At 40.3% G+C, this 24,149-nt stretch overlaps 1 protein-coding gene across 7 annotated transcripts in view; it reads right to left on the reverse strand.

Annotated features, from left to right (window-relative positions):
* Positions 1-24,149, reverse strand: part of DROSHA (drosha ribonuclease III) — a 104,224-nt gene that overhangs the window by 61,165 nt on the left and 18,910 nt on the right. For all 7 annotated transcript variants that reach the window (XM_074356700.1, XM_074356671.1, XM_074356680.1 and 4 more), the window contains 7 exons: positions 23,444-23,598; positions 20,546-20,626; positions 14,770-14,856; positions 12,448-12,534; positions 6,889-6,960; positions 5,231-5,312; positions 4,199-4,273 (listed from right to left, as the gene is read on the reverse strand). In XM_074356700.1, the coding sequence (XP_074212801.1) occupies positions 4,199-4,273; positions 5,231-5,312; positions 6,889-6,960; positions 12,448-12,534; positions 14,770-14,856; positions 20,546-20,626; positions 23,444-23,598 (639 nt within the window). The remainder of the gene's footprint in view (positions 1-4,198; positions 4,274-5,230; positions 5,313-6,888; positions 6,961-12,447; positions 12,535-14,769; positions 14,857-20,545; positions 20,627-23,443; positions 23,599-24,149) is intronic.

The following is a 24,149-nucleotide window of genomic DNA, read 5'->3' on the forward strand; positions in this document are numbered from 1 at the left end:
AACAAATCATTTCTCTTCTAGAATTCTATCTCATAGAAACATCCACACAAATGCAAAAAGATAGATGTTTGTACAAGGCTGGTCCTAAAGTATTTATATGTAATGGGGGAAAAACAGAGACCTCCCAAATAGTCATCACAGAGGAACTGTCAGATAAGTTAACGAACATTCATAGTATGGAATGCCATGCAGCTGCTGAAGATTAAGGCACTGTATTTATATAGAGGATGTCTGAAATAGTTGAGCAAAAAGGTCAAGTTGTATAACATATTTAATAATGTTATCCCACTTAAAAGGAAAAAAGATAATTCTCTCTATACAGATTTACAAAAATTGAAATCAAACCATTTAGAGCACCTGCTCATTTTCACACATCTAGAAGGATGTGTTCACTTTTTTACTTTATACACTTTTATATTGTTTGTGTGTACACACACACACATGGAGTCAACACAATTAAGGGCAAAGATAACACTTCAGTTCTGTGAAGAAAGACTGGCCTTTTCAATAAATGATGCCGGGTCAACTGGATATAATTGAAAATAATGAATCTTGACCCATATCTCATACCATTTGTAAAAACAAACTTGAGGCACATTATAGACCTAAATCTGTAGAAAATATAGGAGAGAATCTTGATGACCTTGGATGGGCAAAGATTACACAAACGAGATACAAAGAGCTCTAAGCATAAAGAAAAATTACGTAAATTGGACTACATTAAGAATTTCTGTTCATCAAAAATCACCAATAAGATGGTGAAAAAGCAATCACAGAGAAGGTACTTGCAATATATATATACAGACAAAGGACTCATATATAGTGCATATATATAAAATACCTACAAATAAATGAGAAAAAGGCAGACATAACCCAACAGAAAAATGAGCTAAAGACTTCAACAGAGGCACTTCAAAAGACAACATCCAAATGGTCAATTAATATATGAAATCGTGCTCCATTTCATTAACCACTAGGGAAGTGAAAATTAAAACCATAATATGATAATGTGATACCCCTGAATACTCATCATAATGGCTAACTCGAAAAAAAAAAGAAAAATGCCAAGTGATGAAAATGTGAAATAACTTGAACTCTCATTTTTACTCCTGGTGGAACAGCAAAATGGTACAATCACTTTGGAAAACTGTTTGAAAGTATCTACAAAGCTTAATATAAACACATCCAGAATTTCCACTCCTAGGTACATATCTGCTATATAGAAAAGCATAAATGTACGCTCCCCAAAAGGCATGTGCAAGTGTTTGGTGAACACATGCATGCTATCTGAAAGAGCCAAAAAAGTGAAAATAACCAAATGTCCATGAATCACATTACATCTTAACTTAGTCATACCATATAATACTACACAGCAACGAGAATGAGCCAACTACAGTTAACTGTAACAAGTGTCTTGAAAACACATAATACAAAAGAAGACAAAAACAAAAAAGAATATGCAATCCTAGTTTTTATAATTTAAAAACAAATAAAACTAATACATAGGGTGTTTTCAAGTCAGAATAGAGGCTACCTTGAGGGGCTGGGTAGTGACTGGAAAGGGGATTTTGGATGCTGGTAATCTTGATCTGGGTGCTGAGTTTATGGTCATATTTATTCATTTTGTGAAAATTCATCCAGCCTTATATTTATGATACATCACTTCTCAGCATTTGCGTTCTACTTCAATCAAAGGTTTACTTTTTTAAAAATGAGAGACAATACCAAAGAATGTTTGAAAAGCACATTCCCTCTCATTAGTAACAAAATACATGAATATTTAACTAAGGGACTATTATGACCAATTTAAGTCAGTAAACAAGTATTTACCAAGTCCTTGCTATGTGCAAAGTAGTATGTTAGCACTGGTACAACAAGACAGACTGTTCATTCCTTAGCCTCATGGAGCTATAGTTGTAATTTAAAAAGGAAGGAAGGAAGGAAGGAAGGAAGGAAGCAAAGGAGGGAAGGTCCGAAATATGGAGAAGACTAATAATGGCATTTTTCATGGCAGCATAAACTGATGTGATTCTTTTGACAAGAAATTTGGCACTATATCGCTACATAACATGATCTTTAAAAATATACATCTGCTCAATGAATTATTAAAAATCAAGGTACAAAATATATATTAGTATGATGACCATTATGTAAAAAAAGCTTATGCACAGAAAAAAATAAAAATACACATCAGAATGTATTCTCCTTTTTAATTCACCATTTTCTGAAGATCTTTCGTGAAGTCACATTGTGAAAAATAAATCAACCATAATTTGCTACAAAAATGCATTTTATACATTAGGTATTTTGCTGCATTCTTTGAGGTTTTTTTAGGTATATTTCCAAAGGAAAGTCTAATGAAAAAGTAAATCTTGTTTAAAAATAAGTAAATAGACCTTTTTCTTTATGACAACCTAAATTTTATCCCTACATAGTTGTAATAGTTTGTGAGAGCTGAAATCCCACAAAGTAAACATCTGACATCAGATTTTTATTTAAGATGATTTCAAAAGTGTCTACTTTCTCATAGAGATTTGTTTGGTCATAAAATGCCTAGAGGCAGACAGATAGAGAAAGGAAAAGCTTTTCAACAAACTCACTCTAACACCATTTTCTAGTAAGTTTACTGCTAAAGTGCCATTATAAAATCAAAGAAGCATTCATTTGAAAAGAAAAAAGAACCTCCCAATAAAATAAAGCCAGATGGACAAAAGAAAACCTTTCGAGTGCATTTGCCAAACAAAATAAGCATTGACAATAATACAAAAATATGAATAACACTAATACTGAAGTAAAAATAAGCCATTGTGACTGAGTGGAATGAGGAAAGGATATCAAGGACAAAATCTGGAGGAAAATCTAAACTAGAATGAGTAGACAAGAAACAAAAGCCACAAAGGAAGAATCAGAGAGCTAGAAGGCAAAATGGAGAGCTCAGCAGACAGACAAGGCCAGGAGCCCAGGTACCAGACTAGAAGGGGTAAGGAAACTGAAGTGTGCCCACTGGTTCTAGCTTTTGGAGGCAGGCTCTGGCATCAGCGGCTGCATCGGGGTGGGGACAGGGTAGGAGGGGGTAGGGCCCTGAAGCAAAGGCAGGCTATGAACGGCCCAAATTCGACAGGCTGGAGGGAGAAGGGGGAGGCATGGGGGAGGCAAGGGCTCCTGCCCCCAGGAGGACAAGAGGCATAGGGTTGAATTTCTGAAACTGCTGATACTAGACGTGGGCAGAAAGCTGCACACTGAAAAGCTCCCCAGCTGAAATTGTAAACCACAGATTTACCACAGCAGCCAATTTTTTTTCTCCCATATCACCAAAGAAAAGGAATGGCTGAATTGACATTTCCATGGAAGGTGGTGGTTAGCACAAGGGGCCGAGAGACAGAAGTCAGAGCATAGGTCTCAAGGGAGAAAGCAAAGAAAGGTGGCTGCACACAGGGAGAAAAGGGGAGATTCAAGCAGAAGCAACGGGAATAAGGGCACGAGAGGCTGGAAGTATAGACAGATGTCACCGGAAAGTGACATCCCTGAATGAGATTCCAGGGATGAATTCACTTAGGATGGCGAAGATTCTGCAAACAAAAAGGCATTCAAAGATTTCATTAAAAACCCAACCATTTTAAAAATCACAGTGCCATACCTCACAGCTAGACTCTTTAAAATAATTAAAAAAACAGTTAAAATATTGCTTTAGAAAACATAAGCCATATATTTACTTATATATTTTAATTTCATGAGAATAAATTATTATGTTTTTTTCTCTGTAAAATGAATAATTATGTAAAAAAAAGAAAAAACCACCTACAATACCACTGTCTTAATATAACTATTACTGTAGCAATTTTTAGCTTAGGTATAATCATATTGTTTATGAAATTCAATACCTGTTTTCTAATTAACTATATGTGTTTTAAGCCACATGCATTTTTCCATTTTAATTTTAACACTTGCTTGATATTTTTCCAAGTAGATTCTCAAAATTTATAAATCAATTCATCCATTGCTCATCTAATTTGGGGTTACCATAAATTATGCAGGGGTATAAATCAGCATGTATAATATTACACTTTCATGCCTGACCTGAGAAGTAGATAATTAAGTATCTGAAATGGGAAAGTTGTCCATAAAGATTGAAAGGAGAATGGCAGGCTTATTTTCAGATGCACTATCTCTCGGGTCACTGACAAGCCAAAAGATTTACCTGGAAGAAACCTTACAAAACGTGGCATGAAATGAAATCTTGGGCAGCAGGGAGGACTGTCTTCAAACAAAGGACCTAAAGTAAACAAGTGAAAAGGAAAGAAAAAAATTAATAAAACAGCCTCAGGAAACAAACAATGCAACTTAATTCCTAAGATTTATGGTAACTACAAAAAAACAAACAAACAAACAAAAAACCACTAGAAGTTTGGGACATAAAACCCCATTCCCTTCTCCTCAACAGCTAAATCAATCATGTGGTAACTGCCACAAACACCCCATGAAGACTGCAGTGAGGACACTATCCAAAGTGAGAGCGGAATGAAAGCCCCAAGTATATATACAGTATGCCGTGTATATGGTAAAACTAGTTTCAGAAATTCAAAAATATAAAGATTTTTGTTGTAACTGAACTACTGCATGATATAATATGCTTGTATTTTCATTCCTTTTCATCTTAATCAATTTAAATGGAGAAAAAAAGAGAGAAACACTATTAAAAACTTGGTTTGAAAAGCCATTCATCAATATACTGTTTTAAAATAAATAAACTGATGTCTGCTGGAACAGAGGCACTTCCAGAGTGAACTATGATCCAGGAACCAAGTATCAGGCCTTGAACTGAGGTAGCTCACCGCGTATGTGTTGAGGGCTAACTGAAGTTCTATTTTAATAAACTCATCTTGGAAAAAGTTTACTAAAGTTTAATAGATTTAACATATTAACTAATGAGATTATCCCTGATGCACATACATGAACGTAGTTACTCATTATAACTGATACCATCTTCTTAGGTACCAGTTAGGTAACAGATAATGGTCATCTTCAGTAATGGACACTGTAAAACTGCACTAAAATAAGACCCCTAAGAACTTATCCATATCAAACAATAACAGGTGTTCCTATGAATAACACATTTTTCCCTGGGTATTTCAAAAATAAGAGAAATTTCAACTTTTATAGGAGTTTTTACACACAACCACAGCATTCTTCTACAAGTACTAAACTTTTCTTTAAACCCTATTTTATTTACCTTTAAGATTCCAGTCATACAATTCCAAAATATCTCTGAATAGGAATAATGAAAAGAGTTCAAGTCCTTTCACACAAAAATTCTGAAAAATAAACCAAAACCAATTTACTGTAGTACTGCAAATACATATTAACTGACAGTTAACGTGTTCTAGTCAAGTGTCTTTAAAAGAGTCTACTGAAACTATGCTAAAAACAAGTAATTTCCTAAAAAGTTTGGCCACTATCCTGTAACAGCTCATTGGCTTGAGACATTAATGAAGCAGGCAATGATGCCATTCGGATTCCTAAGAAAAGTCCTAAGGAAACTTGGCCCTTCCCAAAGTACAAATAAAATGATGTGAAATTTAAAAATTAAAGTCTCCTTTATGCCATATTTTTCTAACCCAACTATAAAATGTATCAGAATCTCCTGGAGACATTGTGTTAATTCAAATTACACACTGAGCAACCAGCTCTGATAGGCTTATCCCTTGTGCCCCCACCCCACCCTTCCTCACCTCCACTCACCAAACACACCCAGGATCACTATTAAAGAAGTCTCTCTGCCCCAAAATTCAAAATTTAATGAAGGCAAATAAACGGCTAAGAAAACTACAAAACTTTGTACCAAAATTTCTGCTGTAAACAAGCTTAACAGATGATATATTTGCAAGTGAGACTTGTCTCATAATTCTTCCTCCTACTTGTTTTGCTCAGGGTTCATAAATCACCCTGCGTGAGATCACGCCAGAAGTCATAAACTTTTACAATAGCAAATGAAGGCTTATGACCTTAAAAATCAAAAGGAAGCAAAAAAAGCCCTTCTAAGCTGAAGAATGAAGGGGCGGCCCTTTCTCTTTAATTCTTTTTGAAAGACAGGTGGAATTAACAGGACTTGGCCAGGATGAAATAGGTGCACACGAAGCATGCGTGTCATGCTCATCAATCCCCCTCGGTGCTCTGCTGCCCTCGACGGAGCTGTGCCGTTAAACAAGGTTTGCAAGAGGAGTTAGGGACTCGGGAAATCGACCCCAACTCCAATACAATGTTAAGTGCACGAGCTTGTTTGCTGTCTAGTTGTTATTTCTTCGTGTGATTTGTTGACACCACTAAATTCAAGATCAGGCAATGAATCATTCTGAGACTCACATTAATCTTGCTTTGGAATTTTAAACCTCTTGCATATATTTAGATAAATCTGCTGCTGAGCATCCGCAGTGAAAAACAATTAGGAAAAATATGTAAATATATGGGAAGAAAAATGAACCAGACATTGATCTTGTCACTGGAGATAATGAATAAGATTATTCCAACAGCTATCAGATTCAGTTTCAGTTTTCTAATTTCCTCTCTGATAACAACCAGTAACCAAAAGCTGTCCTCTGTCCAAAACAAACTAGAAACAGATGTAAAGTTACTATCAGTAGATGCAAAATGAGGAGAAATGGGTTCAAAAACAGGTCAGTAAGTTGGAAAAATGACCCAAATTGTAACCTTGCTCCTAAAGCTACATCTGACTAGTCACACCTGACCGGCCCTTTCAACAGTGAACACAATACATTAAAGGTATTCTTATGGCAAGAAGCTAGAAACGGCCAAGTTCAATGCTTTAAAGATACGTGTGGAATAAACAAAAGAGCAAACTGCATCAAACTGTTAAATAATCTTTTCCCTTACCTCAGGCATCATCTCTTCAATGAAATGAATCGTGTAGTCTATGTTGAATCGAATTACTTTACACAGCGGAATCTGCAGTGATAAGAGTGAGATGTTCAGTTCTGAAATACCTTCCTGCGCTCACACTGTACATGTGTTTTGCCCCCTGACCTACGAGGCCATGAACCAAATGAGAAAGCTTCACCTTGATCTGAGCTGCTAACAATACTGAACACAAAGCTTGACCACAACTGCCAGATTTTAGTAGCAAGAAGCCAGCTGGCTGGGCCTCTACAGGAAACCTGCATGATGTTGGTGCTTAATTAACTGTATTAGCCACAGCAACACAAACATGACAAGAACTCATTAAATCAAACATATCACCTTTAAGAACTAATAAAACTACAATTAAATACCCCTTTATCTCAGGTTTTTTAAATCTTTCAGAATCTCCGGCTCTCCCGGCAGATAAGCGATAGGAGGCTGACAATTCAACAGTTAGAGATTCGTGAGCCGTCGAGGTACACGCTACTCTTACCGCCTATCTGGCTCCAGAGCAGAAGCAGTCATAGTAATAAAGGGACTAGCTAACACTTCTTGAGCTAGGCACTGCTGTACTGCCTCACCTACCGTTACTCCTGTGCCCACCCCCTGGAGGCGGGTACAGCTCCTCTCCCCGCTGTACAGTGGAGGAAACAAAGGCAGAGTCATCAGGTACTTGGCCTAAGGTCACAGGCAGCTGGTGAATTCGAAATTCTTGCTTTAGACTCCAGCTCTAAGCCACTGGGATACCCACCTCTCTAATACACACGTATGTGTGAAAACGAAGGAAGGCTGAGATGAAATAAATCCACATGTCTTCTTTTACCCATGTTTCATCAGACACTAGCCCAGTGCCTAGATTGAACAGGTTTTCTGTAAGTATACTTATGAATGAAGGAAAGGATGAGAAAAAGAGGGTGTGCGGTTACTGCAGTGGCTTGGCTGACTAGTGGAGGAAAACAATAACTCAAAAGCCCTAGAGATGTGGTAAGTAGGCTTTTCTGGCCACTCAATCTATCCATAAGACAATTTCATAGATATATAATCATTTTTCCAAACCATAGCAATCAGAAAGAAACAAATTTTAACTGCACCAGCAAAAGGAATGGTAAGAAAAACAAAGATAGTCTTATAATGCCATCTACTGGAAATCTTTTTCTCAGAAATGAAGTTTAGTTCTTAGGTGCTTTTTCTTTTTTCTTTTTTTTTTTAAAGATAGTGGCTAATTTGAGTGAAATTCATAACTAACTTTAACAAGAGATCCATTTTCAACCTCTTCATGGCAATGAGTTCTAAACCAACCAAAGCAATGTATGAAGGCCACTATCATTTTTAAGGTCTTCTTTATTCCTACAATCATTTAAACATATTTGAAAGCTATAAATTTGTGCAATTACTCATATTTTTAATACAAATTTTTTGCTAACAACGCTAGATTTATAGTTACTCTAAAATAAGCCACAGCCCCTAACATTTAAAGAAAAGTAGAGATCTAAAAGAGGAAGAAAGGCATACAAAAAGTATAAATAGAATACAATACAGTGTGACTTAGGAGTGCAATTAAAAAACAAATAAGCAGAACAGAAAGTATTAAGTGCAAAACAACCAAAGAGGAGGGAACATCTGAGTTAAGTCTTCAAAGATGGGGAGGGATTTCCCTGGTCATCCAGAAAATTAAGTTGGAGAAGGGCAGGAACAAGACAGAGAGAAGGGAGCTGGGGGAAGAACAGGCCGTTAGTTCATCAGAAGGAAGTGCACAGAGACAGAGAGGCAAGTGATTCTTGACGGGAAAGTAGGAACAGTATTATGCAGACCTTATAAACCATGGTAAGGATTCAGGGCTTATCCTTACAGCAGTGAGAACTCATTCAAGGGCTTTAAGTGAGAGACTATCATAGTTTATGTGGATGGGCTGCTATGTAAACAGGGTGGGAATGGCTCAGAGGCGAGCAAGGCAAGAGACCAGAAGGCCAGACTGGGGTCTAATGAAATAGTCCAGGAGCCAAATAAAGAGAGGACTACAAAGGAGAGGGAAGAATTTAAACACAGGAGATGTGAAATACACAGTGACTGTTCTGATGCGGAAGTAAGAGAGAAGAAAGAATAGAGGATAATTTCTAGGTTTCTGGCCTAAAGGACCAGACAGATCACAAGGAATACAAAGAAATTCAGGCGGAGTCCCCTGAGTACCTCAAACTCAATATGTGGATTAGATGACGAGTTCAGTTGCACACAGGTTGAGGGTGAGGTCTCTGAGGGGACACCAAGGTGGGGATGAACAACAGGCAATCTGAAATGTGAGTGCGGGGTAGAGCTGTATGTCACAGCCATCCATATCACCATCAGAACACGTGCGGGAGGAGAAGCCGTGGGTGAGACGGCGCCGTTCGGGGAGAGTGTACTCAGGAGAGAAAAGGAGCACCGCCCTCAGGAACAGTCAGGAGGCCACAGAGAAAGAGCCAACGTGCGAACTTTACTCCTCCCACCACGTGCAGAAGCAGTTCTGCTGGATGACTTATGCAGTTCATCCTTTCTCCACATTATTTCAACTAAAGTCACTTTTGGCGATTCCTTCTTTGACATCCTCTCTTACATATACTTTATCTCCTTTGGGCCCTTGTCCATACCACCAGAGCCCTTCTCAGACACAAATTTGGGAAGGCAGAATCTCCTTTTCTATTCAAACTTTCATCTCTCTCTGAGACTCAAAGAGAACTTGTCATTTTCCTATGTATTGGGGGCTCAGTTGATTGAGTGCTCAATTGGCCAATCAAATAATATAAATGCCCACTTTCATTTCTTAAAACATGTTTGACTACTGACTGACACTAACTCCTACCTCATCCCACCAAAAACAAACCAAAAACCCCTCCCTAAATGTCTACATTCTAACTCTCTCACTGAATGACTAAATCCAGGGCAGGGAGGCCACTGGAAATGGTCAACTAAGGCAGGAGAGAAATGACTGTGGAGCATCCTTGTGCTTTTGAGGATGGATCATAAGATACTATGCACGTAACACGTACACCTATGTAACTTCAGTTATGTTGTCAAAGTCCTTAATAACATCAGGTGCCATGGTAATAACAAATGTACTACATAAAAGGATAAAATTCTCCTGGAATGCTCTATACTTAGCCAACGTGACTTTCAATCCACTTCAATTCAAGAAGACCTTAAGAGAACTCATCAGAACTAGATTTGGCTGAAATTCTAACATTACCATCATTTGCATGCCCGTCTTGCTGATGCGCTCTCTCTAGCAAGAAAATGAATCAGAACAGTAAAGCGATTTAATAATTCTTTTTCTTGGGAGGCTATTTCAAATTCAAGAAGCCTTTGATGGATCTAATTCCTATGAACTGTACAACACTCAGCTTAAAACTCGATTTATTTTATCAATATCTCTAACAGAAATAATGGGGCTTATCTTCTCATTACAGAGCTAAGTTCTCAAGTTTTTAAGAACTCAAATATTTATAAAAAATACATGCTGAAGCCAGGAATTTTTCAGTACTATCTTTTATTTTATAACAACAGTAAAAACTGCAATTCATTTAGCACTAGCAGCCTCCCATTGCCAAACCTTTGTGCTGAGGAACTTTAATAAAGCTCAAAGAATCACTCGTCCAAGGTCACATAAATATTGAGAATTAGTTAAACAAACAAACAAACAAAGAATTAGAAGAAAGACTCAAACCTAGGTCTGTCTGATATCTTACCCAAAATAATAAGTGCCAATGTGTACTGTGTACCAAACACTGTGATAAACACTTTTCGGGTGTCATCTCACTTATTTTTTACGAAAGCCAGTAAGACTGTCACAACTAATACCTCTGTTTTACAGATGAGAAAATCAAGGTTTAGAAAAATTGCAATGTCAAATCACACGGCTAGTAAGTGGAACACAGCAATGTTTAAACCCTGGTCTCTCTCAAACTGTACTGTTTTCCTTCTTTAAGGTGATCCTGAAAATTAAAGTGAGATCTGTATTACTTGTAGGGAATTAATAGATAAGATAGGTAATTTTTAATGTTTTCATGGTAACTAAATTTCTTGTATCTGCAAGCCCTCTGGGGGAAGAAAAGAGAAGTACTTATATAGGGTGCAGTTGGATTAGATGACTTTTAAAGGCCTTTCCAACTCTAAGACTATGAGATTTGGTGTAACAACGGGTTTGAGTGCCTAATCAAGACGTTAAAAAAAAAAAGAAAGAAACCTTCAAAATTAAAAAACTTCCTAGTGCCTGTTCATAAAGATTAAGAACAATTCAATACAAAATTTTGTAACTACGTATTGTGACAGATGTTAATTAGACTTATCTTGGTGAGCATTTCACAATACATACAAGTATTGAATCATTATGTTATACACCTGAAACTAAATAATTCTATATGTCAATTATACTTCAATAAAAAATAGTGCAATATTAATACTTTTCTATATTATGGTCCACCCTAGAAGTAGACATCATATGTATTATCAAATAATTTTATTTTTACATTTACAATGTAATCATTTTCCCAAAGAAAATTCTCTAGGATAAAATATTGTTGCATAAAGAAAATCTCATTACGAAAACAATTTGTTTTAAATTAGTATCACTACTACAGAATCATGTCTACTAACAAAAAGTAATAATAGAAAGGAATAAGATTAAGCGAAGATTTTATTCCTCACCCTCCAATGGAACAGAATTTCATGTTTTAAGTAAACAGTACTAAAATAACTTTTCAAACTGCAGATGTAATTTCTTATAACCAAACCCAAAAGGATTAAAGAACATTCTGTTTTGATGTAAATACACCAGAGCTATAATTCAATAAGTTCTACAGCAGCGTCTAGACTGGGTAAAGCATACAGCTACACTCCCTTCCTGAGCCAGTGAATTCCACTCTACGTCCAACTGGAGTAAGCAATAAGTAAAACAATTCCCAAGACTGCCAGCTTTGAGACAGAAAGATTTTGACTCACAGACACAGAACTTCCATTTGAACCGATTACCAACAAAGCAGCCTTAATACCTGTATAAAAATATCATAGATCTGTATGTCAAAGTCTCTTAAAGAAGACGTATTCCTGGGATTCAAAAGCAGAAAGCTGTATGAAATCAATTCAGGCTCCAGATATCCTGAACAAGTTCTGTTTCATTATCTATTGCTCAGAGACTAAATAATAGCTTCTCCTTAAAACTTTCCAACTTTCTTTTGAAGGACACCCAACCCAAAATAGCTTTGACACATTACTCCACAGTTTATCCTTCTTTTTCAGTCTTTCACACTCTCAAAATGTTATTCTGACACACGTTTACTTGCACCATTTACTGCGGACCAAACCTGTGACTTATTAGCACAGATGTCACACTCCCACCTGACACACACTGCCGCTAACTTCCTGCAGCTCAGGCAGAGGGACGCAAAGTAATTGTTACTTAGAAGTCAGATGAAAAGAAACTCACTTTGACTTTCAAAAAGAAAGAATTAAGGGAAGGAAGGGGGCACAGGGAAAGAGAAAGCCAGCCAGTTAGCACATACTTACATTGGTCAGGGGGGCATGTGCAAACATAGAAAATCCTTCAAATATATACTCATGATCATCATATTCTATAACAGTTGGCCTGTCAGTCTAAAGGCAAACAGAAACACAAAGTATGAATTAAACAGACAACATGATTTGCATGTGCAGAAATCCAACAGGACACAAAGCAACCAACAGGAGAGATGTAAGGACTCCTTTTAACATTTCCCCAAACATCAAGGAGAAACTTTATACAAAAGTTCAATTCTAGCTGGAATTTCCTTGCTTGGTAGAATTCTCTGGCTTCAGTAACACTGTGTACTAGACAATCGATAATGTTTATTACAGGTGCTGTAAAGAAACGAGGCTACAAGGCTTTATCTTCTAGGAACTCACCTTATTTACTCCCACAGTATCACCAGCCCTGCTCTTACTGAACTATATATACTTCTGAACTAACAGAAGTCCTAGTGAGAACAAGATAACAACACAGTCAACCCAAAGCTCAAAGTGGAGAAGATTCAGCGTCACGTCAGTCAGGACTGGCAACAGCCTGGAAGGCTGTGGAAGGCCCCAGGGTGCCAGAAGCTCATCCCTCCCAGCTTCATTTCCAGGCCCTGCAAGGAGAAGCCAACCCACCAAACACTGTAAGAAATAAGTGCCCGCATAATGTCAAATGTCAAGGATCTTAATCACCTGAAAATTGAATTTAACTAAAAGATACAAATGTTGATATGAGGCTCTCTTCTTTACACTATTCTTATAGCCTGCCATTTTTAATCCTGGATGCTAAACGTGGAGATATCAAGATTGGTAACCTAGAAGTTACGTTTTCTACATAGATATTGAACATTATTCTTTTAACATTTTAAGTTCTTAAGGGGGAACCAAAGAATATTCAAATGTTATTTGTTTTCCAATATTACTGTTACTTCCCACTTAAACAGCTCAACAAAGCTATTCTAAACTGAATATAATGAAAGACCTTCTAGTGAAATAACAATGGTACAGCCACTTCGGAAAACAGTTTGGTAGTTCCTCAAAGTATTAACCATAGAGTTAACACACAATCCAGCAACTCCAGTCCTAGACTTACACTTAAGGAAAATGAAAACATACATCCACACAAAAAGTTGTACACAAACATTCACAGCAGCATTATTTCTAACAGCTCAAAAGTGGATACCATCCAAATGTCCATCATCTATTGAATGGATAAATGAAACACAGTATATGTCCATACAATGGAATATTATTTGGGCATAAAAAGGAATGAAGTTACATATTACAACATGGATGAATCTGGAAAACATTATGCTAAGTGAAAGAAGCCAAAAAGACCACATATTCTATGATTCCATTCATATGAAATATCTAGAATAAGCAAATGATAAAGACAAAGTATCTTAGCTGTTGCTGAAGGATGCGGGGTGGGAAAGAACTAACTGCTAATGAGTACGGGACTCTGTGGGAGATGATGAAAATGTTCTAAAATCAGATTGTGGTGATGGTTTCACAATTCTGTGAAAAGACTAAGTATCATGAAATACATACTTTAAATGAGTGAGTTTTATGGTCTATTAATAACATCTCAATAATACTGTTAAAATAGATAATTATTAATAATCTAATACTGAAATTACAATCTCTTGACAATGCAAGTAACCGGAATTAATTAATTTTGTACTGAGAAAAGGCAATACAGCAGAGTGGAGCAGCATATAGCCAGGCACACTGGAGTCAGTCTGCCTAGGTTCAAATCCCCACTGTGCCCACTTACTGCCTGAATAATCCTGAGCAAGTTGCTTAACCTCACCTGTAAAACATGGACTAGTGCCCCCTCTGTATAGCGGGGATAAAAATATCCACTTCATCCATTTAAGGCTAGTAAGTTAACACATGTCAAATATTTAGAATGGTGCCTAGGAGCATAACCAACAAACATTAGGTATTATTATCACTGTCATAAAAGCTATATTTATGAGTCACTAGATTAATATATATAAGTTATTTGCTGTTTTTTAAGAGATGCTCAAAAGTTCTATGCATTCTTCCAACTCCATGGCTCCAATGAACAGCTCCCTAATTCACCAGCTATTTATTAAGGGGTACTCAACAACATAAATGAAAAAAGATACAGAAAGTAGTATAATGAAAGTAAGCCAAAATAAAAGTCATTATGATAAAGGCCAATGTTACCAGCATAAAAATAAAATATTTTTACAAGAAAGAACATATAAGAACTGCATCCATACTTAGCCTATTCACCTTTCAACTTATTTACAAACATAGAATCTATTTACATGTTTAAATAAATGAAACCTGATTTTGTTAGGAACTTACTAAAAAGTTTGTAGGAGGTGAGACTGTAATTCGATAGTGGAAAAGTCTGCCCGCATTGTTGGTCATAGGACGACAGGGTTTGATAGCCTGAGGGGAAAAAACAAAAATGAGTTTAAGGGTAAAGCAGCAAAATACTGTTATCTAAAAATAGACTATTTTCTAGATACACATCTGACAAAAGGGGTTTTAGGTGTGTTCCGCCACAGACTGGTAAGAAAGAACAGTATTCATTCTACCATTAACAAGGTAAAGAGGGTGGCTGGTTGCTGGTTATTCAACATATTTCCTCATGTGCAACACAAGGGGTTTGGACAACATATAGATCTTTCTAGATCTAAACTTCCATGAAAGTCTTCCTTTCATTTGCAAAATAACACAATAATTGACCTTTGGCTAACCTCCCAATAAACAGAAAAAAAAAAGCAAGAAAAATAATCTCATAAGTCATAGCAGTAGGCTTTAACAGGGAAGGAGAAAAGTGAAAGGATTAAATATGCTGAGTAAAACAGAAGGAACCAGAAGTGCAGGACGCACAAGAGGCGGTGGAACAGAATCCGCACAGACAGGAAAAGGAAAACAGCGAGCATTAGAAGCATCTGTGGTATCTCTGGGTACGTGGTGATGTGCGACCCAGACCACCTTTCGAGTGAGGACTTGCTGCCCACTGTGAAGAGCACGGGCAGCAGAGTCTCCAGCCGCCGGCTCTTTCAGGATCTGTGTCGCTGCAGAGGCCCCCCACCCGACGTCAGGTGTGTACCGAGCGAGGCAGGGGTATGCAGGCCCAGCCACTGCAGCCCAACTTAAAGGCAATACTCATGCCTCGAGTTGATGGGGGCTTTGTTGGGGCTAATTCACGGGTGGACTAATCCCTCTGTCCAATTCTGCTAACACCTTCTTCATTTCACAGGTAAAGTTCCCTAAGGAACATTTATGCACCCTAAATTTCATCTTAGCATCGGCTTCTGGAGAATCCAAGGTGTGACAGTTGGTATCAGAAGTGATCCAAGAAAGCAGGAGCTAAGACAGGGTTTTGGAGCTGAATCACTTACCATCCAATTGGCAATGAGGAGCCCACCATGGAGGGAGATAGAGCACACGGCCCCTGGCACTAGGTAGCATGCCAACTGAAACTCTCAAAGATGCTCAATGGGGAGACCACACCAGAGGAAGCAGTGCAATGCACCAGGTGTTTATGAGAGAATGGCAGCTGTAAGGATAATGGGATGAATGACTACTGCTAAGCACCACTGATGCTCTGCCAAGGTCCTCAAACATTAGTGTGTCTTGATCACCTGCAGGGCTTGCTACCTCTCAGACTGCTTGCTCCGCATGCCCAGAGTTTCTGATTCGGCAGCTGAGGCAAGCTGAGAATTCTGCATTTCAAACAAGTCCCCAGCCCCAGGCAATGCTGGTATTAGTCAGAAGGCCTCACCTGGAGAACCACTGCTCTACAGAAATGGAACAGCAGAGGAGGAAAGGCAACTGGAAGCCAGATGTGAAAGCCAGAGGGCCTGCTGAGGGCACACAAAGACGTTCCTATCACCTCAGTGAGAGGTCAGAGAGGGCCAGGATCAGGCCCAGGGCTTACCTGTCAGAGTGGGTGTGTCTTATGGACTAACTACCATCCAACAAGGTAGGTCTGCTATGCCAAGGTCAGGGATAAGGAAACCCAGGATGAGGACATACAGGTTTTGATTCTCCATACTCTCTAAACCTTCTGCCTCTTCAGAGGTGGCCCATTCCTGTCTATTAAGAGCGAGCACTCACCCGTCTGAAGACAATGAAAGCCCGTGAAGGCAACAATGTCCTCACCCCCGGCACTCAATTAGTCTCCTCTCGTGGCCAACAGAGCTACAATTAGCGTCATTCCACAGCATAACTGGTTTCACCTTTCACAGCTGGGGACGCGCTGAGAGGAGACACACTATTCCAGAGGACCTGCAAGGAGCCAGCACCAGAAGGCACACATGCGGCAGCAGGAGTCCACACAGGACCAGATGCTGGGCGGGTGCGATCAAAAGGGCCAGAACATACAACTGGTCAGGGAAGAGTTCACTGACTTGGGAGAATTCAGGATTCAAAGACGTCAGGATATGCTGGGAACTCCCTACTAAGATGTCTCCTAAAGCATGAAGAAACCACAGCCTGTGCTGAGTAAAATGAAAGAAAATACCAAAATTGCCATGACAGACAGAGGAGGAAGGAATGCGAAGATTCAAGGAAATGGGTACATTGGGATGGACGTAATATCTATGACTGAAAAAGATACCAGATAATCACATCCCATGGGAAGTCCCTGGGGACACGCCATGGACCGAGGCTGATAGGAATGTGCTATGAAGGAGCATCAGCACCCCAGGAAGGCCCGTGCTGGCCTCCTCTGCAGGCTGGGCTGACAGTAAGAGCGGTGGTCACAGAGCAGAGCTTGCTGACAGCAACAGGGAGGTCAGGACTCTGAAACAAGGGAGGCCAGATGATGGGGCTAATTATAAGAAGCCAGGTCACTCAATTATCATTATGACCAGCAAGATCGAAGTGGCAGCCAAAGGGATCTGATCCACAAAGAATCACAGAAGTGGTTTTCACAATATGGTGTCCTTCAGTACAAAATAAATGAGTGGTTGACAAGAGTACTACCTTAGTTTGTACCAACACAAGAAATTAAGAAGGGATACAAAGAGACTTCAGGAAGGCAGGTTACTCCAATTAACAGTCATGATCCCTTGCCCAGTTCCAGACCTGATCAAGTTACTAAACTCAATCCATTGACTGAAGAGGTGGCCAGATCCCAGGAGAAAGGGCCTTTCAACACTACAAGCAAAAATGGTCACAACAGTCCTGTCCTTCCTCAAAGAGGCCTATGGCCATTGTTCCCAGATAACTACTCACTGGGAAAGAAAAAGCCAGAAAGTTCAAGGAGTACCGAACGCAGCATCTGAATCAACTGATACTCGGAGGCTGAATGTATCATCCTGGTATTCCCGTTAGAATGGGGGATATGAGGCAAAGGTAGTAAATGAAATCTTGGTCAAGGTCTGGATTACAGTTGGTCCACTGAGTCCAAAGATCCACCCAGTGGTCATTTCCCTGGTTCCAAAATGTATCACTGGAATTGACAAAATTGGTAGATGGTGCCACCTCACACTGGGTCCTGGATCTGCGGAGTAAGAGCCATCATAATGGAAGGTATGCGGCAACTGATTTGCTGAATATATTCTTTTCTATCCCAATCAGAATGAGGACCAGTTCTGATCAGAAGTGGTTCACGCTCACATGGGACAGATGATATGGGCAGTTTTGCCACAGGGCTGTGTTAACTCTGACACTCACTGTACAACGCAGTCCAAGGCACTCCTGACCTGCTGGCACACTGCAGAACATCACACTGCTCCACTGCGTCTGTGACGTTAAGTTGATCAAGCTAGAAGCCTTGATAAAACGGACACACTCCAAAGGGTGAGATAACCTTACAAAGATTCAGGGCCTACCACAGCCAAATCATTCTTAGGAGTCAGCAGTCTAGGGAGTTCTGAGACATCCATCCGAAGGAAAAGACAAAATTATTGCCTCTTCCACCTCCCACGATGAAGAAGGAAGCACAACACCAGGTGGGCCTCCCAGGGTTCAGGAGGCAGCCTGGAATTCTCAGCCTGGAATACTGCCGCAGCCCGTTTATAAAGTGGCACAAAAGGCTGCCAGCTGTGAGTGTGGCGCAGGTGAGAAAGGCCTCAGCAGTTCCAAAGCACAGTGCAAGCAGCCCTGCTGCTGGGGCCATACAGTTTGGCAAATCCTACACTATTGGTGGGAAAAGATGCTGAGAGGAATTTGTGGCCACACTGGGAGAATCGCCATGCTGGTCTCCAGGGTTCTGGAGCCAAGCCACGCCATCTATTGTGAAGAATTATATGCCTTTGAAAAACAATTCCTGGTGCTTCTGAGCCCTGGTAGATACGGAAGGCATGGCCCAAGGACAGCAAACAGACATATGGCTGGAACTGCCCATCATAAGCTGGGTCCTACCAGTCCCACCCAGGCACAAGTTTGGGTGGGACCAGCAATAATCCATCGATGGAGGGGGCATACATCCAGAACCCAGTACACACAGGAGCAGAGGTCACAAATCCACTGCACGAGCAGGGGCCCACCACTGTTGCACCAGCACTCTGCCCTCAGCGACGACTGGGACAGGGGGGTGAAAGCAGAGGGAAGAGCCCAACCCTGGTTTGCAGATGGAGGCTTCGCGTGAGCCCAACAGCACGGACCCCACTCACCAAGGCTCAGCTGGCTAAGCCGACTGCCGCAGCCGAGCGCCCAGCGGCCACCTGCAATGGCCGGTGCTGAGCCCCCAGGACGGCACCAGTCCTTGAGGAGACCAGACTGCCACTTGGTGGAATACTGACTCCACAGGCCCCATCCATTGTGAAAAGGCCAGACGTTCACTTCCATAGGAATAAACGCACTCAGAGGATGGGTTCACCTGCCTGGAAGTCCTCGGCCAACACCACTGTCCACTGCGACCTCCTTTCAAGGAAAGGTCTGCTGCCCAGCTGTGGGGAAGCATTCAGCAAGCAGCGTGCAGCCGTCAGCTCTTTTAGGGTCAGCCTCCACTGCCCAACCCCCTCCCCAAAGGCCGCGCCCTTCCTGAGGAGGCTCGCTCTGGGGACAGAGGGAGATGCAAATATGAAGGCCATTCTAGCCCCATGCGAGACATCCCAACAAGTTCGGCTTTAAAGGCCCGTCACAGGCGGACCCCTCCCTCTGCTCAGTCCTGAGTCCACACTCTTCCTGCCTGACCCGTGTTAACTGTCTCTACTGCAGCACCTGCCCTCAGAAACCCCAGCCTAGGCACGCACGCGGACACTCACAAGGTACAGCTCTCGTCCCCCAGTCCCTCACTGCTCTTGCCGACCCTCAAAGGTAAACGAGGTAAAAGTGAGGTGAACAGTTCAAAATGTCCGTCACTTCACATAGTCTGATTACCGTTATGGCCCCAAACAAGTTTTCAATAGAAATTAAGGATCTACATAAACTACGTCTGAACGTAATGTGCTGAATCATAAAGTGACAATCCTGAGATTAGTGACAATAACTTTAAAAAAGAAAAGATAATAGGGGAAAAAGTGAAGGAAAATAATTGAGCAGGAGCAGTTATATATAACTCTATGATGGAGAAGTATTCAACTCGTTCAGGCAAACATATCCAAGTGTCCCTGACGAACCAGGGGTTGGGGCGTGACAGATAAAACAAATCCAATCCACATGCTACTCAGTTGAGTGAGGACAACAAAGACTAACAAAGACAACAGCATATCCTTATGTCCCCCAAGGAAAGAGGGGGGACATAAGGATATGCCTTATAGCACCTCAGTAAGATCATTTCTCCAGGGCGAGTCATAACCATTTATAATAAAAACGTGCAAATTTGACACAACATTGTAAAATGATTATAAATCAATAAAAAACGTAAAAAACGTGCAAAAGTATTACAGTACGTATCATTTTAGGATACTTAAAATTTTTTTTAAAAGTCAAATTCACCTTGCCTATTTTAAACAATGAATCTTCCAAACGTTTTAAAGTTTCCTTGATAATGTGCCCCAGTCCACCCCCAAAACCCAAGTACGTTTCTTCTCCAGTTATCAGTAACAGAGACAATCAGGGCATATGAGAAGCCTGCTTCACGGCATTATTTCATTTACAAGGAAAAGAAGAGCAACAGCAGCTGTCTGCTTCTGGCTTCTCGGCGCTGACAAACATAATAACCCGAACCGGTTACCTCTTCTCCGGGATAAATGCTGTGCCTGATTCCTGTGCGTCTCGCCTTTGCGCTGCATTTGCAGAGCGGGCCATCATTCATCTGTCAGAAACAGAATGTAATTCGTTTTTATTGGGGGGAAAATCCACTCCATGCACGACGACACCTCGGAAACTGTGTGGGTTTTAATGTCATGAGTACCGAAGCTCTGAAGAGGCTGTCACGGTTAGGAGATTAAACGGATGTTCCCAAACCAATAAAGCTGCAAACTGTCTATACTGTCTGATAAAAGGAAGCGCTATGACAAGCCTGGGTCCCCGACTTATTTGTGCAGCCAAGCAGAAAATGTCAATGTCAGTGCCCTGTTTGCCCCCATTTTCTTCTACCACTTCCCAGTATGTTCCTTCTATTTCTTATTTCAGGAAAAATGACTCTTTCACAAAAGAAAAGCCTATTTTATATTCTGAAGGAACACAGAGAATGCTTTGAAGGTGACCTGCAGATTAAATGTTTTCAAAGGAGAGACCTAAATGTATCTGAAGCAGAGAGAGGAAAATGCCTACTAGAACTAGAAAAACTTTCGACACTAATCAGGTGAGTCTGTGTTTTTTCACCTGAATTCATTTTACTGCCATGAACTCCATGCACGGGATTCAATACGTGAATAATCCTGAACACCTCTGGGATAGAAAGATGCCGGCTGAGCTAAGCAGTGCGGGGGCAGGGGAGGGGAGGAGGGTGATGCATAGCTCAGGGTCCACACGGTCAAGGAATATTTATTCTCATTTTAGCGCATGTGCTGCTGAAGCAAGCACTAGGAATAGTGATTCCAGATGGGAAAACTAACACACATATGATATGCTTAGTTATTTTAAAGAAAAAGGAAAAAAAGTCCAGGCTTCAAGGAGCCACAATATGAAGGGCTGAACAGGTTAGAAAAACAAGACAGCTATTCCACACAAGGCAACGGCATGTGAAAAAAGAGAGAAGAAATCCTGTTACGCTCCAGGGACATGCGACCCATCTAAATGGAATGGACCATATATGTAAGTATGAAGATAAAAAAGGCAGAATTGAGGTCAAAATCTTGAAGGGCCTGAAAGCCAGTTTCATGAGTTTATTCAGTATAAGTGATTAATCTGGAATCAAAAAGGAGATCAGAGTATCAGTTTGGAGAATGGGAAAGTGGAGTTTCATTTCTCACTTTCTTTGTGTGAAGTAAAAAACATATATTTATATATATATATGACACATTATGAGACATATATTTCTATATACATGTTATTTCTTTAAAGTTATAGGGATTTGTAACACGTTGTGCCCAATGAAAATATCTCAATAGAACTCTGAAAAGAAATATTAAAGTAAAAAACTGTAACTTTCTTCATCTTTTGGGGAAATCTAAAGCTCCAGGTGGTACAGCGGAGGAATAACATGGCGACCAAAATAAAATACCATGTGAAGGTATCACCACAGGAACAGCCGGAAAACAGGTGTGACAGGATTGCCTCGAAATTCGCAACACACTCCTAATGCTGGACACAACTTGCTGTGATGGAAAGTGTGGGAAAATCACTTAGTGCTCACTGATTTCCAGGGAGGCAGACAGACACGCTACATTCCTGCCCTTCAGCAGGATCTGGGCCCCAGTGCAGACTAGCCCTGTGTAGGGCTTCACTGTACAGAGGACACAAAACCAAACACACTCAACAGAAAACTGAGCCTATACAGAAGGCCCTGGTAAATCTCTGATGATAATAAGAACCCACAGACACCAGGAATAGGCTTCCTGATGTGACAGCAACTGTCCGTTAAAAAGACCACATGCAGGGTAAGGGGACTGACTACTAGTGGACACAAGATTTCTTTAGAGGACACAAAAATGCTCTAACAGTAGATTGTGATGATGGTTGTACAATCCTGTGAATATACAAAAAAACACAGAACTGTACTTTTCAATTGTGTAAACCGTACGGTATGTGAGTTATAACTCACTAAAGCTGTTTAAAGAAATCATATACACGATTAATGTATCAAAGTAAGTTTCAAAATGCATTGACAATTTGCAAACATTTCTGCTCAATTCCCAGAGAGCAAAAGGGGACCACAAAGTACACTTCTGTCCGACATTCTAACTATATTAATTCTATCCAGGAAAAAATAATGTAGATAGCTGTCATCTAATAAGAACCAGGAGAAGAGCATTCAAAATAATATAGAATGGTACGTATGAATTTATTTACAAAATATAAAGTTTAAATTATCTTTTTTATAGGGATATGTTTTATTATGCTTGATTACTTCATATGCATTAAAGATATTATTTTTGTACGTGTTGAATATTTGTAAAATACAAATCTTTTGTAAAGACACTACTTTGTGTTATGCATTCATCATAAAACAGTAAGTAAAAATAAAAATGACTGTGTCCAGTTATGATGTCATTAGGTCAAACATGCTTATTAACAAGGAAGAGTTACAAGGAATTGTGACTACTGTCAACTAGGAACTCCTTAGGAATCAGGACATTCTTTACAGTATGGCTGCGAGATAAATTCCAGATGAGCTACTTTTAAAAAGAGCTACAAGTGCTCTCTCCCTCATCCCACCATTTGTCTCCTTCTGTTTACTACAGGTTTAATGAGGCAGCACCATCACCCTGCTCCCCACCACAGGATTTACAAACATCGTCAAACATGATTCAAGGAACAGTTGCTCTCGTGCTTATGTTTTGCAGCTGATCTCTGAAGCTGAAAAGAAATAAGATGTGAAGAATGATGCCCAACACTGAGAGTAAAATTCAGGGTTGTTTTTTTTTCAGTGTTCCGTACCAGCCAACATGCACCTTCTGAGCCTGGAGTCATAAACGTGATGTGCAGGTCTGCAACCTTCACAGCTAGAGCATGAAAACGTGCGCACCTGGCCTGGGTCGTTGTACCAGAGCTCATCGTGGAGTCGGTCGGGGTGGGCCTTCTTGCGTTTGATTTCCGCAATGACGTCGAAGACTTCAGAGTCCGAGCTGCTGGAACAGGTGCTATCCTCATCGGACTCACATTCGGACTCACTGGAACTCTCTAAGAGAGATGACGGGAAAGCATGGAGAGAAGCTGAAGTTACCCGCAAGCTGGTTTTGCACGGAGACTGACTTTGAAATGACTCACACCTCTAAAGGCAGGGACGGCTGTTTATATTCCAGCAAATACTCGAATGCCTACTCCACGCCAAGACCTCTGCTAAGCCACGCCGGAAAAGGTAATATAACCCATAATGCTAAGTCACAGTCTAGTGGGGAAAGCAAAGAAACCCAGTTTTTTACACAGAAAGATTTGGTGTACAATGCAAACTGCAGTAGCAGTATTGGGTTTCATATTCTAAAAGGTGTGGTGAGCCCACCCTGATCTGGAAAGGTCACTGACGATTTTTTAGCCAGCCCCAGGCACGGGATGGTGGTGGGCCTGAGCGGAGGGGGAGGAGGAAAGCAGTGCAACTGGGGCGCTGCAGGCAAACGCATGGAGGCAAGGGCGCCGTGGACTCTGGCTGGAGCAAAGGCCCTGCAGAAAAATACCTGGAAGTAAGGGGCTGAAGTGTTGTGAACGTCAGGCTGAAGGCTCTGAATGCCTGACAG

This window comes from Camelus bactrianus, chromosome 3 (genome assembly GCF_048773025.1).
Source record: "Camelus bactrianus isolate YW-2024 breed Bactrian camel chromosome 3, ASM4877302v1, whole genome shotgun sequence".
NCBI classification, from domain to species: Eukaryota; Metazoa; Chordata; class Mammalia; order Artiodactyla; family Camelidae; genus Camelus; species Camelus bactrianus.